General features: G+C 38.3%; 1 protein-coding gene across 1 annotated transcript in view; it reads right to left on the reverse strand.

Annotated features, from left to right (window-relative positions):
• Window positions 1-322: 322 nt before the first annotated feature.
• The window catches only part of HEPH (hephaestin), a 103,296-nt gene continuing 86,792 nt past the window's right edge, over window positions 323-16,826 (reverse strand). The window contains 6 exon segments of the mRNA XM_039223452.1: window positions 323-555; window positions 2,851-2,898; window positions 5,660-5,822; window positions 6,780-6,919; window positions 9,816-10,041; window positions 11,241-11,347. Of these exon segments, the coding sequence (XP_039079383.1) occupies window positions 323-555; window positions 2,851-2,898; window positions 5,660-5,822; window positions 6,780-6,919; window positions 9,816-10,041; window positions 11,241-11,347 (917 nt within the window).

A 16,826-nucleotide genomic window follows, 5' to 3' on the forward strand; every position in this document is an offset into this window, starting at 1 on the left:
TTTTACCCTTGGTATCTACTTTGTAAGAATTGGTTATTAATTATTTCCAGATCTTCCATGAGTCAGGGGTTGATATAATCCAGCTGTTCAAATTTATGATATAGGATACTATGGGACTCCCTTGCCCCAGCTGTCCAAGTGGAGAAAAAATAAAGAAAAAGAGAAAGTTCATAATTTCTATGTAAATAAATAAGTGAAAGAATTCCCAGATGAGTTTACTTTCCTACTCTCTACCATTCATCCCCTTTTGAGAGTGGGGTTAGTTACTAGAGCATGGCCTGCTGGGACTGCCTTCAAGATGTGCAGTTGTAGGACCCAACTGTTATTGCTTGAGGGACAGAAGCTTGAAGCTGTCATCCAGGATGGACCTCCTGTTGCGTCGTAGCTTTCTCTGCCGATGCTGGTACCAGATCACACCACCAAGAGCTAGAGCAGTGAGCAAGAGAATGATACTCATGGCAATTAAGAGAGAAGTCAATATCTCAATATTCTTCACAGGGATCTGCATGCCCAGCACTTTCACATTGCCTTCTCCAATGTCTCTCAGGATTGATGCTGAAATAGAACAGAAAAATGGCAACCTGAGCTGGAGAGTACTTTAATGGGGCACCATTTGCAGTGAACTCCTGGGAAAGAGGAAATAACTCCATCAACACAGGGAAGAGAAATTTCTCCTATCCCTAAAAAGACCAGCTTATGAAGATAGATTTATAGGTTACAAAGAATTTGTGTAACAAGCAATCACACCCAAGAAAGCTCTGAGTAATCACTGTTCTTTACCCCCATGGAAAGAACTAAAACTGAGTAGAAGGGGCCCTGGTATATTTCTTCAAATATATAAATGCTTGTGATGAAAAACTAACAATAAAAGGAACTGGATTTGTTTTATATGTTTCCGGAGGATATAATTGGGATCAATGAGGGGAATCTTTAAGGAGGCAGTTTGACTCAATCATCTAGCTTATAAATGCTCAGTTTGACTATTTGTACCATGACAACAGCCTAACACTGTGCTGTCTGGTCTCTCAGCTCTTTGGGTCTTGATAACACTGATGTCAGGTGAAATACTCTGATTGTTTTAGTTACTGATATGCAAACTTTTGGTGATCTTCAATTAACCTACAGAGTAAGGCTATGAAACAAGCCAGGCATTCTGACTCTCACAATCAGGCTCTAACCTACCTTTTTTTTAGTTTTATCTTCTACTCTTTAGCCAAAGCAACTCATTCTTTGTTTCCAAGAATAGGTGACCCTCTTTCAGGCCACCCTTTCTCCCTCTTCATCTTTCTATCCTCATCTTAAATGTTACCTTTAAGGTCAGTTAATGGTCTTTTCTTCTGTGTTCCCAAAGTACCTGTACTGTTTGTATTCCCATGATTTACTTGCCTCAGCCAAGTGAACTAATCTCCCACACATCTGGACTTCAGTCTCCTCTTTTATAAAATGATGATAAAAACTATACTTAGCTCAGAAGTTTAGTGTGAGATTTAAGTGAGTTAATATTTATAAAATATTTAGCATAGCACCTGGAAGATAGCAAATAAATAATAACTAATAGCTGTTGTTTTTGCCCTTTTTTACAATGTATACCAGCAATGCCATTATTGATTTTGTATCTCATTCCACAAATAGATGCAAATCTCCTGGATATTAATATCTTACTTCTTTTCGTTTCCCTGGAACTCAGCACATGTTTGATAAATATATAAATGGGTGAATGAACATTCTTAAAGATATAAGAAAGGATGAAATACAAGTTCAAATGGAAGCTGGAAAACATCCTAGTTCTGAGTTTACATTATACCACGTACTCGTCTTGTGACCTCTGACAAATTACTTTCTATCTTTCAGTTTCTCATGTAGAAAATTATTGGGTTTTATTAGACCAACAGTTTTGAGGGCTTTTCCCCCCTGATTGTGGAGTTTTAACAAGTAACAACTTATGAGTGAGTATGTATGTATGTATCTACACAGAAATATGTTTTATGTATATACAAATAAACACACAAATATGTATATACACACACTAATATATCTATGTGTATGTATACAAATATACAAATATATATGTATTGCACTCCACTCTACCAGACTCACTTTTACTATCCCCAATCCCTCCAAAACATACCTTAGTCCACTGGTTGACAGTTTATAAGATACTTAGGGAGATCATTAGGACTTTTCCAAGCATAGTTGCAAAAAATCTCCATATTAAACTGGTGATCTGTAGCATCCCTTCTACCTCTCATAACTCTCTAAGCCTTTCTCAGTCCAGGTACAAATGGGATGAAGAAGAGTGGGGTAGGTAAAGTTCCACTATTTGGACCTAATTTAGGTAGGACAAGAATCTCTACTTTTGTGAAAGGAAGAAATGGGTGGTTTCAAAGAGTCAACTGTTTAGTATTCCATAGAAGCAAGAAAAAAAAAAAAGCTGATGTAGGCTGTATGGTTTTTATACTAGTTTCATACTTTCTCTGTGAGTATTTTATGTCTGTGTTACAGCCCCTTCAAGTCCAACCCAGAGAAGCCTTGAGTTTCCCACCCCCACCCCCCGTCCTCACACATTAGGTGAGAAGCTAAGATAGCAACTTTCAACTGGGGATGAAGCTGTTTTCCACAACTTAGGATGTTGGGAGTGGGGGGTAGAGAGAATAAATCTACTGAGAAAAGCTGACCTTTAGGTTCCTGGGTTTTGAAGTATTGAAGTATTACAGATATCTCAGGGTGTTTCCTGCTAGTATTGTAGTCCACCTTTTGGTAGTGAATCTCATCTTCTAGAGGCACTACACCTCCCCCCCCACCAAGTGCACACCACATATAACTACCCAGGTTGTGCATTACTCTCCCTACCTTTTCCAATCTCTTTGGTGATGTCAGTGGTGATAGTGCTTACATGTTCTGGAGAAGAAAAAAAAAAAAGAGGTTAATTAGCTCTGTTATTCTTCCTACCAATCCACAAGTTTGCTGTGGGCATTGGCATTGGATAGAGGAATTTCTCTGTCATATCAAAAGCAAAATGAAGGTGCCTGGAATTAATTACTTTATGGTCAAAGTCATTATTGGTATATGGATTTGATTTTAGGTAGTGACAAAAATATAAGCAAAAACAGGCTTAGGAGTCCAAAAGGTAAGTCACCCCTCTGCCATTATTTCCTATCTACATTCTTGTGTTCTTTGTCACCCCTTCCCACCTTCCCTTCAGTAAATCTCTGCTCTTTATCAAAACTACATCTCTACATATTCAAACCCTTTTCAGAACACTTCTTCCTCTTCTTGGTTTAATTAGGCTGACCTCTTCTCTGAGGATTATGTTTCCTTTATATCCTCTCAATACTGCTTTCAGATAGTTATTCCTCCCTTTTTGGGTAAATATCTATCTCTTTTGAAGATTATATTATTTGGCTAGAAAACCCACAACCGCTTTTTGTCATGGTTACACAGTACTTCTTTTCATTCATGGTAGTCTTTGGTACCTGACTCAGTCTTTCCATTCCTCAATCCCCATCATAGTTGTTGACCCATTCAAACTTCACAGTTTCTGGACCTCTTAATTTCAACAATTTTTATATCTACTCTTATTCTATTAACAACTCCCATGATCACATTGGACTTGTTATTCAGAACTGCTCCATCTCAGAAATATAAAATCTAACAACAGCCTCCTCTTCCTTCCATGGTTTAATGATAGTTATTTCCTTTAACCTGTTACCCTCACCTTATATATATCTCTAGATCCTGGCTCCTTCCATTTCCCCCCGAACTGTCAGCTTTATCCTGTTTTGTTTTGTTTTTATCTTTCCCATTCCTGGTCTGGCTAGACTCTATGGTCTATCACTTCAACTACTAACTTACCAGGAGTATTATAATCAACTACTTAAACCACAGCGACTATACTTTCTCTGTATTTTGTCTGGTATGCTGAATGTTGGTAGAGAAAAATCATGTAATTGTAAAGATAAGTATTCTTTGTGTCCATTTTAACAAAGTCCTCAATTCTGCCTGTCAATAATTAAATTTTTTTCTATCACTCAGAGTAAGCTGTTTTCCTGTTTCCCAAAGTGGTTATTTCAAAGCTTAGCCCACTCTCTTCAAGGGCCTTATCTCACTTTCTATCTTTTACTCTCAGCAGATGAATTTAGCTTCTCTCTCACAAATGAACAAATGAAACAGAGTCCATGAGCAAATATTCTAACTTTCCAGTCAAGCTCCTCACCCAAACTTACACAATGATCATTTACTTTACTGTCTTTTCTCTTCTTTTAGTTAAAAAAAAAAAAAACCTACTTCGGTCTAATTTTTCATTTTATCTCTGGTTTTCATCCCCTGTTTTCTCATCAGCAACCTTGTTTCAACAATTAGTCCTTTCTTCCCTGTCTACAACTATTCCCTCTTGTTGGCCAGGTAGCATATATGTGGTTGGAGCAATATTGAATTAGACCAATGTGAGGTATAAAGAAACAAAAAAGCAAATAGGCTCTATGGGCTGGCTCATTGTCAGAGAGAGATATGAGGTATCCTTACTCATGGAAGTTCTCTGATGTTATATATTGAGATAGTCTGTTGTCAGTTAAATGGTCCATATTTTGGATGACCCATTATTATTCACAGACAAAACCTGTTGTCTTGAACCTGTAGGATCTTTATGACACATTAATTCATCACTTGACTTTGGTATTAAGGGCTGACGAAACACAACAAAAAATTTTGTGCACCTATCTGAGTAGTAAGGAATAGTATTATAGTAGTAAGTTGAAGAAATATTTTAGCCATATAGGTTACTAGAGAACAAAGCTTTTAAAAAATATGGACTATTATAATGGAAATTTTCTCTTTCCTTGGGGGTAATGAGCAGAGTTGTGTTGTCTAGTTTGGATTGCTAAGCTTGTTTGAAAGCCCAAAGATATTTTCAAAGTTTCTATTTCTGCTGATAGAGTGCCAATAACTGAAAATCCTAGACACAGATCAAGAACCTCTTAAACAATTAATGACCAGAAGAAAATAATCCATGCCCAGCCTAAAGTTTTATGTTCTTGGTGATGAACAAAACTGATTGGCAAAGAAACTAACCCAGCAATTCACTCTCCATATGAAAACAAGAAATAAGGCAAAACTTTTTTGCACCCTTGGTAACAGTTCTTTCTGAGATAAGCCTCAACTGAAGGCCAATATCTCCATCTAGCTTTAGACATAGTTGTTCCAAGACAGAAATAATTTTTTCACAAGCTCCACAAAACAAATCAATTAAGGGGTGACTATTAGAACTATATTTCTCTTTTTAAAGAACTCATTAGCAAGATTTCTTGAAATAGTCAGTGCTTCTAATAAACCCTAAAATTATAAATTTATATTTAAATGAAATATATTTCAAGGGAAGCAAATCTATGCTAAGCAACAATGCATAAAACGTAATGAATTTCAGGTTGGGTCAACCCATGTGAAATCAACAGGAGTCAAAGTAATTAGGAGAGGGAAGGAGCAAGGGAGTAATAGAGAATGAGAAATATTAGTTGGGAGAACACCGAGGTGGGGCATGCTCTGTCCAAGTCCTGGTTCTTCTGGGATCATAAAGACAGGGGTAAAGTATTTCTCAGGATTATCTGGTTCCTGTAGGCTACATTAAGTGTTCAAATATTTCAAATCTTGGGAAGTTAGACCTTACCTCTTTGGGATAAGACAGTAAAAAGGGTCTCCATGCCAGCATGAACATGGTCAGAAACATGGCAGTGCATCAGCCATGTCCCGGGGTTGCTGGCTACCATCTCCACAATCTCAAAGGTCCCTGGGAACAGATCTACCACATCTGCACGGTAGCTCTCTCCATTCTGCAAAAGAGAGTGGGGTGGAAAAGAAAAAAAATGAAGGATAAAGAGTTCATCTCAGAGCTTACAGGAGCTAAAAAGCTTGGATGTACAAATCAGGGACATGGGGCTCCAAGATTCATAGATCAGAGAGTAGCTTAAAGAGTCCACCTTATCCATCTCCCGGATAAACCTCCCCACCCAAACTGAACCAACAGAGGAGAACATATCTTCCTACTTTTTCTTAAAGTAAAAGACATCCCATATTCCTTTGGGAACTAAAACTAGTATCTCCATACTTTTCAGCAGGCTGACATCTGGGGAATTTGACTTAAGCCTTGACTCCTAGGAAGGAACCACATATTTCCTTTAGAAATTTAACTCAATTGAATTTTCTCTTCAATTCTATCATCTTTATCACACCTCTGTATCTTTAAATATGTATCAGTGCCTTCAACTCTGCCCCCTTTCCCTAAGACTAAATCTTTTTCAAAACCTACATGTTGTTTCAGGTAGCTTCGGAATTGAAGTTCTTCTTATAATGGATTACGAACTTTCATAGATTCTGAGACATCACTATGAAATTTCTTGCTCTTAAGATCAGTGTTTACTGTTACTCCAGTCTTTGACTAATATTTAATTACATTGGTTTCTTCAATCTACTGACACCACAAATGAGCTGCTCATTTCTTCTTCTTCTTCTTCTTCTTCTTCTTCTTCTTCTTCTTCTTCTTCTTCTTCTTCTTCTCTTTTGAGCTATTTTTTTCTTCTATATTAGAGGGGAAAGCTAAGGACTAGAGGGAAGTGACTAACGCTGGAGTGCACAGCCAAACTAGATTTCCCAGCTCAATTCTCCACGTACAAGACCTTTCCTGTTTTAACTATTATCTTGTTCCTTAAGAAGCTATCCCCTTCTTCTTTACTGACTGTCAAAGCATTCCTCTAAATACTCCTGTGATACTCAGCCCTTTTCCAGCTCACCCGATATAGAAAGCTCTCTGCATGGAAGTGGATGGTGTGTAGGTCAATATCTTGGCCCATGGCCAGCATGTACCATGCCACTCGTTCTCCTTGGTACATGGTAAGACCTCTGAGGTTGCTGTAGAGCATTCCATTAATGGCTGTAAAACACAAAAAAAGGTCTCATATCTTTTGTTTTGATTTCCCATTACCATTGCCTTAGGGCTAGTCCCTATCATGTTTGATGATAACAATATCTTCTCTTTTTTTAATGTTTTATTTATTTCTGAGAGAGAGATAGAGATAGCGTGAGCGGGGGGCGGGGTCAGAGAGAGAGGTAGAGACGGAATCTGAAACAGGCTCCAGGCTCTGAGCTCTCAGCACAGAGCCCGACGTGGGGCTCCAACCCACAAACCGTGAGGTCATGACCTGAGCCAAGTCGAATGCTTAACCGACTGAGCCACCTAGGGGCCCTGATAACAATATCTTCTTAACTTCTCTAATCTCTATACCATTTGCCTCCCATCAGTCTATCTTACACATTAGTGTTGTAAGAGCGGTCTTTCTAAATATCTAATTTGACTGTATCTTTCTACTGCTTAAAATACTATAATAGAACCCTCCTGTCTAAAAGATCAAGCTCCTTAGTTCATCCAGCAAAGTCCTTCAAAATATAAGGCCAAATCACCTTCATACTCATTTCCCATTATCTAACACATTTATTCCAATGAGGGTGTTTATTCATTATCCCCAATATGGCCCCATATGCATTTTCTTTGTGTCCTTGCTCATGTTTCTGAACTTCCCCCTAGAAATCTTGCCTTCTTTTATTCATCTTTTCAAAGCAGAATCATAACTTCACCTTATCCAAGAACACTTCCTTGAACTAGCTCCTCTTAGTAACTCTCTTTCTCTTCATTTACTCCTACTTCTGAACTCCTCCAGTACTATCTGTACCACTATTTGGAACTCACCAAAAACTCCTTTCTATACTTAACCGTCTTTTAAATGGTGGAAGCTCATATCCCCATCTGGACTATGGGTTCCTAATAAGCAGGATATGAAAGTATATAGTATACTAATATAGTTTCCTTATATTCTTCAGCCCACCCAGCAGACACCTGAGCCTAAATAAAAAGTACTTGCAGTGTTTTTGGAATTAATAATTATATTAATGCATGGACCTCTTTGTCTGTTTCTTCGCAGGCCACATCATATGCTCTAACGACAACAAACTACTCATAGCCATGTTAATTAACATTATCAGGACTATGCCCAGAGCACATTCCTGTGCCCCACATGTTCTCATGGAGGAAAGTCATTTTTATTCTACATTTCAAGAGGGAAATAATGGAAGGAACATTTATTGCCTATCTCTGTATTTACCCCAACCAAATTGTGAGTTAAAAAAAAAAGTAACTAAAATTGCTCAACTCTACACCTTATGAATCTTCTCTCTCTTGAATTGGTCTCACCTCAGAAAAGAATGCATATTGATTTAATGTTACATTGTAGAGAAGATTCTTCCACTGCAAAGGGGAGGGCTATTTTTTATCTCTATCAATGAAAGGGTAGAAAATCTATTCACTGCAGGAGGAGTATTAGCAAGTCCATTTAGTTTCAGAAATAAATTCAGTGTTCCAATTAGCTCTTTTTGAAGAACTAATTCTCAATGAAACTAATTAGGTTCAATTAGTTTCTTCTCAGTAAACTCAGTAAGCTCACATTTGATCATAATCCTCTCTCTCTCTCTCTCTCTCTCTCTCTCTCTCTCTCTCTTTCTCTCCCTCCCTCTCTTTCGAATTGGTTTGGGAATCTGGAAGGGAAAGGAAGGATTTATTATGTATTTTCCCTCAGATCCTATCATTATCTTTCTATCTTCAGTACCAGCATTAGGAAAGTGTTCAACAAATTCCTGATAGATACGTAGAAGGATTGATGCCTGAAGAGTTTGGATGAATGAACATATAAACAAACATATAGAAATGTTCCTTAACCAAACAGACACTAGCAATGTCTAAATGTGCCCTAATTCCCCTTTTAAAAAAAAAACAGTGTTGTTTTTTGAGAGAGAGACAAAGCACGAGCAGGGGAGAGGCAGGAAAGAGAGGGAGACACAGAATCCGAAGCAGGCTCCAGGCTCTGAGACGTCAGCACAGATCCCGACGCGGGGCTCGAACTCACGAACTGGGAGATCATGACCTGAGTTGAAGTCAAAAGCTCAATGGACTGAGCCACCCAGGTGCCCCCCTAATTCCCTTTTTCTCCTGGGGAACCACCTTCTCTGATTTGACAGAAGGTAAAAAGTTCACATTGTTCAGTTTGTGAATCTTCTATCTCTAGCAAGGGGAAATAGCTAGAATCAATGTGACAATGAAATACTAAATTTGATTTCCATTGGAATCACTACCAAAGCTTCACCTTATCCTCAAGTCAAACAAATATTACACTAAAAAAGATGGTGAGAAATCACTTCACATATTTCAATGTATTTAAGTTCTCACTCTTATTTTAGATTTCCTCGTTTGTGAAATTCTACACGGATCTCTGAAACAAAGGAAGGCATGGATCCACAATTTCCTTTCAAAATCCATTCAAGCATCAAAAAACTCTTCATTGTACGTAGTATAAATCCAGTATTACATTCTCTGAGGTCCTTTTCTAATTGTAAAATTGAATCTTTGTTGTGAAATTAGACTAAAAGACAAACTTTCCTTCATTTGTCTATATTGGAATCTATTGAGAAAGTTTATTTCTTTACCCCTCCAGATCCAGAGGGGTAAAGAGATAAAATGATATTGAGAGACTAAACACAAGATTTTGAAATAGAAGGGCCCTAAACAGCCAACCTACCAGGTGCATTGAAGGTCACAAATGTCCATCTTTCTTTTCTAGTGTGTTAAAACTATTCTGGCGTCCCTACAACTTTACAGAATGAGCTTCCTGCTTTATGGGCACCTGATGTAATGCCGACTACTTATCTATTTTGTATATATAATACCCCCGTGCAACCAATGGGGAGTTCTTTGGAGGAAAAGTAGATTATTTTCTACAGACCGTGCATTTTATTGCTCTCCAAAAAAGTCTCATTCTGAAGGTTAATGCGGCCTGGCTCCTGGGCCCCATGGGTTGCTACATTCTCCTCCAGATACCAAGATTGGTTCTCATCAAAGATCAAGAATAGCAAGGCAAATTCTCGGTCCATGTCACTCCGTCCTCCATAGGGCTCCAGAATGCCCTTTCGGCAGATGGTCAAGGGTCCAACCAGGCCACTATACATGTCCTGAGGATGGAGGGAAGGGGGAGACAGTAAATAAAATGGAGTTGCTCCTGGGTATCAGTGTTGTACAGGGTGCCAGACTAACATCCAAGTCAGTACTCAACACTTTATCATAATGTCTTACATTTATAAGCACTTCCACTATGTTAATTGAATTCAACTTCACAATAATTTGAGAGACAGGTAAGATGTACAATGCAACCTATATTTTAGTTAGGCTGGACTCTCCATTGATCTCCAAACTCACAAGGCACTTTCACAACCCAGTGCCTTTCCTTATATTGCTTCTTCTTCCTATAATACCTTCCACATACCTTATGTTAAGGTATACTTCTATTTAGATATCAAGTCATAAAGTATGAAATAAATATGTGTAACTTTCATTGTGGTGCATTCTTCAGCTTCCATTTCATCATCTCCTCTTCCAGCCAAAAGTAATCACTCTCTCATAGACCCCTCATAACATTTTCTATTATATGGGTTCTTTTATTATTTTTTAAGTTTATTTATTTATTTTGAGAGAGGGAAATGCAGAGCACATGAGCACGGGAGGGGCAGAGAGAGAGAGAGAGAGAGAATAACAAGGAGTCTCTGCACTGGCAGTGCGGAGCCCAATGTGGGGCTCAAACCCATGAACTGTGAGATTACGGTCTGAGCTGAGGTTAAGAGCTGGATGCTTATTCAACTGAGCTACCCAGGCGTCCTTTTATTATATGTTTTTTTAAGGAGCTGTTAGTATTTTATTTATTTTTATATATAAATAATATAGTTACATATAAATAGAAAATATATGTTTATGTAAATAAATATATAAAATATATAAATAACTTCATTATATATATATTTTTTCTAACAGCTGGCTGTGAATGGTTGGCTACATAGATAAACTCATTTTCTGGATGAGGAAATGAGGAGATAATGACTTATTTAAAATCACTCCAAAGGCAATATTGAAACAAATTTGGGGATAAGACTCCAGTCACTTGACAACCAATCCTAGGCTTTTTAAATGGGAACATACTGGACTTTAGGATCCTAGAAAAAGAAACAAAGAAGAAAACCCTTAGGAGAAAGATATGGTGCTACCTATTCCTTTTATCACTCCTTCTATTAAAATAAGTCCTACATTTGATGAGTTTTCTACAAACTCTGAGCTGCAGCATATATGAGACTCACCTCCAGGAAACCAATAGTGTCTTTACCTTGATGGGATCCACTGCAGAATAATAGATCCAGGAAACACAAGCAGAATCATTGGGCCCTGGGCCAGATCTTTCTGGGATGTTCCATTGGTAAGTGAGAACCTCACCTAGGAAGGGTAACAGGGATCTCCAGTTGGGCCAAGTCATTTTTCCCCCAACTCTCAGGTTTTCCAATAAGCTGTGGTGGATGAGCCTCAGGACCTTTAAGACCTTTTTCCATATACCAATCTGCATTCTAATTTTATGGCATTGCTCTTCTCCCTCCTGAGACACCTTCAGCCTCTCTTCTACTACCCCTATCTTTAAAAACCCAGATCCAGTCCTATGGTAAAGCAACTCTGATATTTTTCTCTCTACTTATAATGTCCTCCCTCCTTCCTTTTTAGGCACTGTTTTTTTTTTTTTTTTTTTCTCTTTTTCTTGCTACTGCCTCCTATATTCAGCTATTTTCCCAAGGCACTGTCTCTAGTCCTCCTCCTCCTCCTCCTCCTCCTCTTCTTCTTCTTCTTCTTCTTCTTCTTCTTCTTCTTCTTCTTCTTCTTCTTCTTCTTCTTCCATACTCTCTCCATGGACATTTTTAGCTATCTTTCTGGTGTCAATTATAATCTATGTATTGATGACTCTTTTTTTTTTTTAAATTTCTTTTTTTTTAATGTTTTTTATTTATTTCTAGGAGAGAGAGAGATAGCGTGAGCAGGGGAGGGTCAGAGAGAGAGGGAGCCACAGACCGAAACAGGCTCCAGGCTCTGAGCTGGCAGTCAGCACAGAGCCCGACGCGGGGCTCGAACCCACGAACCGCGAGATCATGACCTAAGCGAAAGTCGGACGCTTAACCGACTAAGCCACCCAGGCGCCCCGTATTGATGACTTTTAAGTACTTAACCAGAACTTCCTTACTAGCATCACGCTCCAATCTGAATTTTTAAATTAGATACTGAGTATCTTTTAAAGATTGTCATGACAACACATCAAAAACTAAAATTGTTCTGAATTCACCTCTCTCCTTTTAAAAAATAACCTGTTACTCAATCTGTTCTCCCAGTATCTAGTAATGATACCAAAATCCTCCTACTTATCCAGACTCAACACTTTAGTCTTTGTCTTCTAACCTTTACTCACTCAACATGCAACCACATAGTAAGTTCTATTGATTGTACCTCTACAATATATCATATTTCCATGCTCTCCTCCTTTGTATTCCAATAATATTGCCCCAGTATAGACCTTTATTTTCTCAACTAGACTATTACTAAACCCCCTAACATGTTTCTCTGCCACCAAGTTTTCTTCTTTCCAATCCATTTCCAACTGGTGCCATATTACTTTTATAACATTTCTAATGAGATAAAATTTGCATACCATACAATTCACCAGATTAAAGGGTACAGTTCAATGTTTTTTAGTGTATTCACAGAATTTTGTAACATCACCACATCAATTTGAGAAATATTACTACTCTAAAATAAAATCTTCACTAGTTAGCCATCATTGTGTAATCACCCACTCACTCAGGACTTGGACAACCACTAGTCTACGTCTCCATAGACTTGCCTGTTTTGAGTACTTTATACATATTCAATTACATAGGATGGATGTCAGCAGGTTACCAGACTATGACGGTCTCAATGCTCATTTCCTCCCACAATAACAACAAAAATAAGGAATAAACAGCTATATACTAACAAAAATACATCAGAGAAAGCTCTAGAATATATGAAGAAATTATCATAACACAGACAAAACCCTGAACATGACCGTATGAAAAAGTATAGGAGTTATCTTACCTATATCATCCCAGTATGGTGCAGCTGGTACCAAGAGGGGACACCCATGGAGAAAAAGAACAGAAGGTGAACCCCAGCAGTCCTCATCATCAGGGAGTCCTTCTTGGCACTGACCCTAGATGACTGTGCTGCCTGGAGCCCCTGTTATTCTTCCACTTCTATAAGAAGAAATCATTACCACTTTGCCCCAACCCAAGAAGAAGTTGTAGCTTATCTGCCTCCTCAGAGGAACTGCCATTACCTTGTTCTTCAAGAAGGATCCTCCACTGCAATGCCCCTTAAGGAGCCACTGCCAGTGTTCCTTCCCCCCAAAGAATCACAGGTTATTTGCTTCCAGCTCCACAATGAGTCATTTCTGCTGTGTTTCATAAGAGAAGGAGCTGCTACTAGTCTACTCCCTTAGAAGGAGACACCAGCACTGCACCCCTCCAAGAAGAAGCTGCTACCACTCCATGCCCAACACTCAGAAAAAACTGCTGCCTCTTAGATGCATCAATGCTGCATTTTCCAGGAGAAGAGGCCATTTTTTCTCTGCCTTACACTAGAAGGAGCCGCTAATGCTGCACATTCCCCACCAAGAAGAAGCTGCTTCAACTCCCCACCCAAAGATCCATAGACATCCTGCTCTCCCATAAAAAGCCATTAACAACCTCAAGCCCAAGAAGGAGCCAATTATGCCCCCCTCTCCTAACAAGGAGCCAACACCTCTGTATTCTCCCAGAGTAGGAGTCACTACTGCATTGATTTTCCACACAAGGAGTTACTGCTGCTGAGCCCTCCAAAAGAGTCACCTCTGCAATGGCTACCTTACTCAGAAGGAACCACTGATGCTTTGCTACATACAAAGGTACCTGCCACTTTTCACTTTCTTGATAGTGCACTTTGAAGCACAAAAGTTTTTAATTTCAAAGGAGTTGAAAATTTATTTACTTATTTATTTAGTCACTTGTGTATTTAAGAAACATGTTTCTACCTCAAGGTCACAAACATTTACTTTTATGTTTAAAATTTTTGCACCTTTAGTCCTTACATTTATGTGTTTGATCTGTTTTGAGTTAGGTTTTCTATATGGTAAGAGGTAGGGGTTATGATTCCATTGTTTTGCATGTAAGTATTTAGTATGTCTCAGCACCATTTGTTGAAAAGACTATCATTTCTCCATTAATTAGTCTTGGCAGCCTTCTTAAAAATTAATTTACCATAAGTATGAGGTTTTATTTCTGTACTGTCAATTCTATCTATTAACCTATATATTTTTATGCCATTACCACACAGTCTTGATTATTGTAGCTTTATATAGTAAGTTTTGGAAGTGGTAAGTGTAAGCTCTTCAACTTCATTACTCTTTCTGAACGTTGTTTTTGCTATATGATATCAATCTTTCCCAAACTTCTCTTTATTCATGTCATTCTTCTCTTCAAAATTTTTTTCAATATTTTTATTTATTTCTAGGAGAGAGAGAGACAGTGTGAGCAGAGGAGGGTCAGAGAGAGAGGGAGACACAGACTCTGAAATAGGCTCCAGGCTCTGAGCTGGCAGTCAGCACAGAGCCCGACGCGGGGCTCGAACCCACGAACCGCGAGACCATGACCTAAGCGAAAGTCGGACGCTTAACCGACTAAGCCACCCAGGTGCCCCACTTCTCTTCAAATTTTTAATGTCTCCCTTATACCCAATGAATGAAGCTCAAACACTTCATCCAAGCATCCAAGCCCTTATAACTCAGCCATAACCTACCTTTTAGCTTTATTTTTTACTCTTCCTACTTTTGCAAAATATACACTGGGCAAAGTTAACTAATTATTTACTTTAGCATATCACATACCTTCACAGTTCCGTGATTTGATCAGGTTATTCTCCTTCCCTAAACTATTCTCCAACGTCTATATTGAGTTCTAGACTAAACTATTCTCCAACCTCTACATTGAGTTCTAGACTCCATTATTCAATTTCTTGCTTGATATTTACATTTGTCTAATTTTCATCTCAAACTCAACATATCCAAAGTACATCATTGATTTCTCCCTCAAATCTACTCCTTCTGTTTCAGTAAATAGTGAAACCAGTTGTTGAAGTCAATAATCAAGAATTATTTTTGATTCTTTTCCCCTATATCTCATGTCCATCAGCAAGTTATGAGAGATACACCTAAGAAATATATCCCCTATCCACACACTTCTATCTGTCTCCACTGTTAATACCTTATTCTATGCCTTCATGTTCTGTCACCTGAATAACCATAATAAGCACCTAAATTGTCCCTTATAACACATGTCCCAGATAACAATAAATATAATCCTTTTTTTTTTCAGTGGATTAACACAATACAAGTTTATTTCTTGCTCACATAATGGTCCAATAGGACTGTTCCTGGTCAGTGGACAGGTCAGTTGCTGCTATACCAAATTATCACAAACTTGACGTCTTAAAACAATACACATTTGTTATCTTACAGTTATGGAGATCAACAGTCTAAAATGAGTCTGGAGATCAGCAGTCTAAAAATGAGCAGCATTTCTTCTGGGGACTCTAGGGGTGAATGTGTTTCCTTGACTTTGCTACCTTCTAGAGGCTGTCTGCATTCCTTAACTGAGGAACAAGGGGGAGAAGAAGGGGGGAAATGGTGGGGGAAAGGGAGGGAGGCAAACCATGAGAGACTCTTGAATGCTGACAAAAACTGAGGACTGATGGATGTAGGGGGGAGGGGGGATGGGCATGGAAGAGGGCACTTGTGGGGATGAGCACTGGGTGTTATGTGGAAACTAATTTGGCAATAAACTATGTGTAAAAATAAATAAATAAAACTCCAAAAAAAAGAAGATATGATGAAAACAAACAAACAAACAAACAAACAAAAAACAGAGATGGAGTGACAGTGATGTAGGTCCATGAGCCAAAGAAATATAATCCTTTAAAATATAAAGTCGACAATGTCACACCCCTGCAACAGCCGTCTATTGCAATTACAATTAAATAAAAACTCATTAGTATGGATTGCAAGGATCAAGATAATATTTCTTATTTTTTATCTCTACAAATTAATTTTCCTACTCTTATCCATATTGTTCATTTTGCTATAGCTATGCTGCCTCCTTTTATCCTCAAACTCACTGAGATTATTCCTGTTTCAAGGTATTTATACTTGGGGTTCAAGGTGTTCTGAAAATTCCTTAATATGACTTGTTCCTATGTATCATTCAAGTATCAGTTTAAACTTCACTTTCTTAGAGGAGCCTGTTCTGACCATAGTAGCCAAGTTTTCATCTCTGTATCCAGAATACATAAAGAACTCCCAAGACTAAACATGAAAACAACTAAATTAAAAATGGAAACATATTTGAAAAAACATTTCACTATTTTGAACTATAAGGAGCAAGAAGATTGTGGTTGAGTATGAGAATCCTAGGCTTGCCTCATCCCATGAACACAAAATAACTATCAAATCAAGCTAAATACCCCAGAAATTGACCAATACTGATAAAACAGAGTTCATAACTAAAGGGAGAGGAGAGGGCATATTGAAGAAGATAGGAAGTGTGGAGACATGGTTACGGGGAAAAATATATCATAGATACTGTGGAGGGGAGGTAGCCTTGGTCACAGAGAAGGGCAAGAGAGAGAGTTGCACAGAGGGAATGCATAAAAAATATTTCCTCAAAGCCGTTGGTTTGGAAAATGAGACGGCCTGAATTTTGTGAGTTCTAGCAATCACCCAGGCTTAAAGCCTGGAATTTAAAGGTCTATTAGCTTGGCTGGGATAGAGCTTGAAGGGCACTGCAATGCTCCTGGTAAGAAAGCATAC

This window comes from Hyaena hyaena, unplaced genomic scaffold (assembly GCF_003009895.1).
Source record: "Hyaena hyaena isolate Hyena2069 unplaced genomic scaffold, ASM300989v1 scaffold_1349, whole genome shotgun sequence".
NCBI lineage: Eukaryota > Metazoa > Chordata > Mammalia > Carnivora > Hyaenidae > Hyaena > Hyaena hyaena.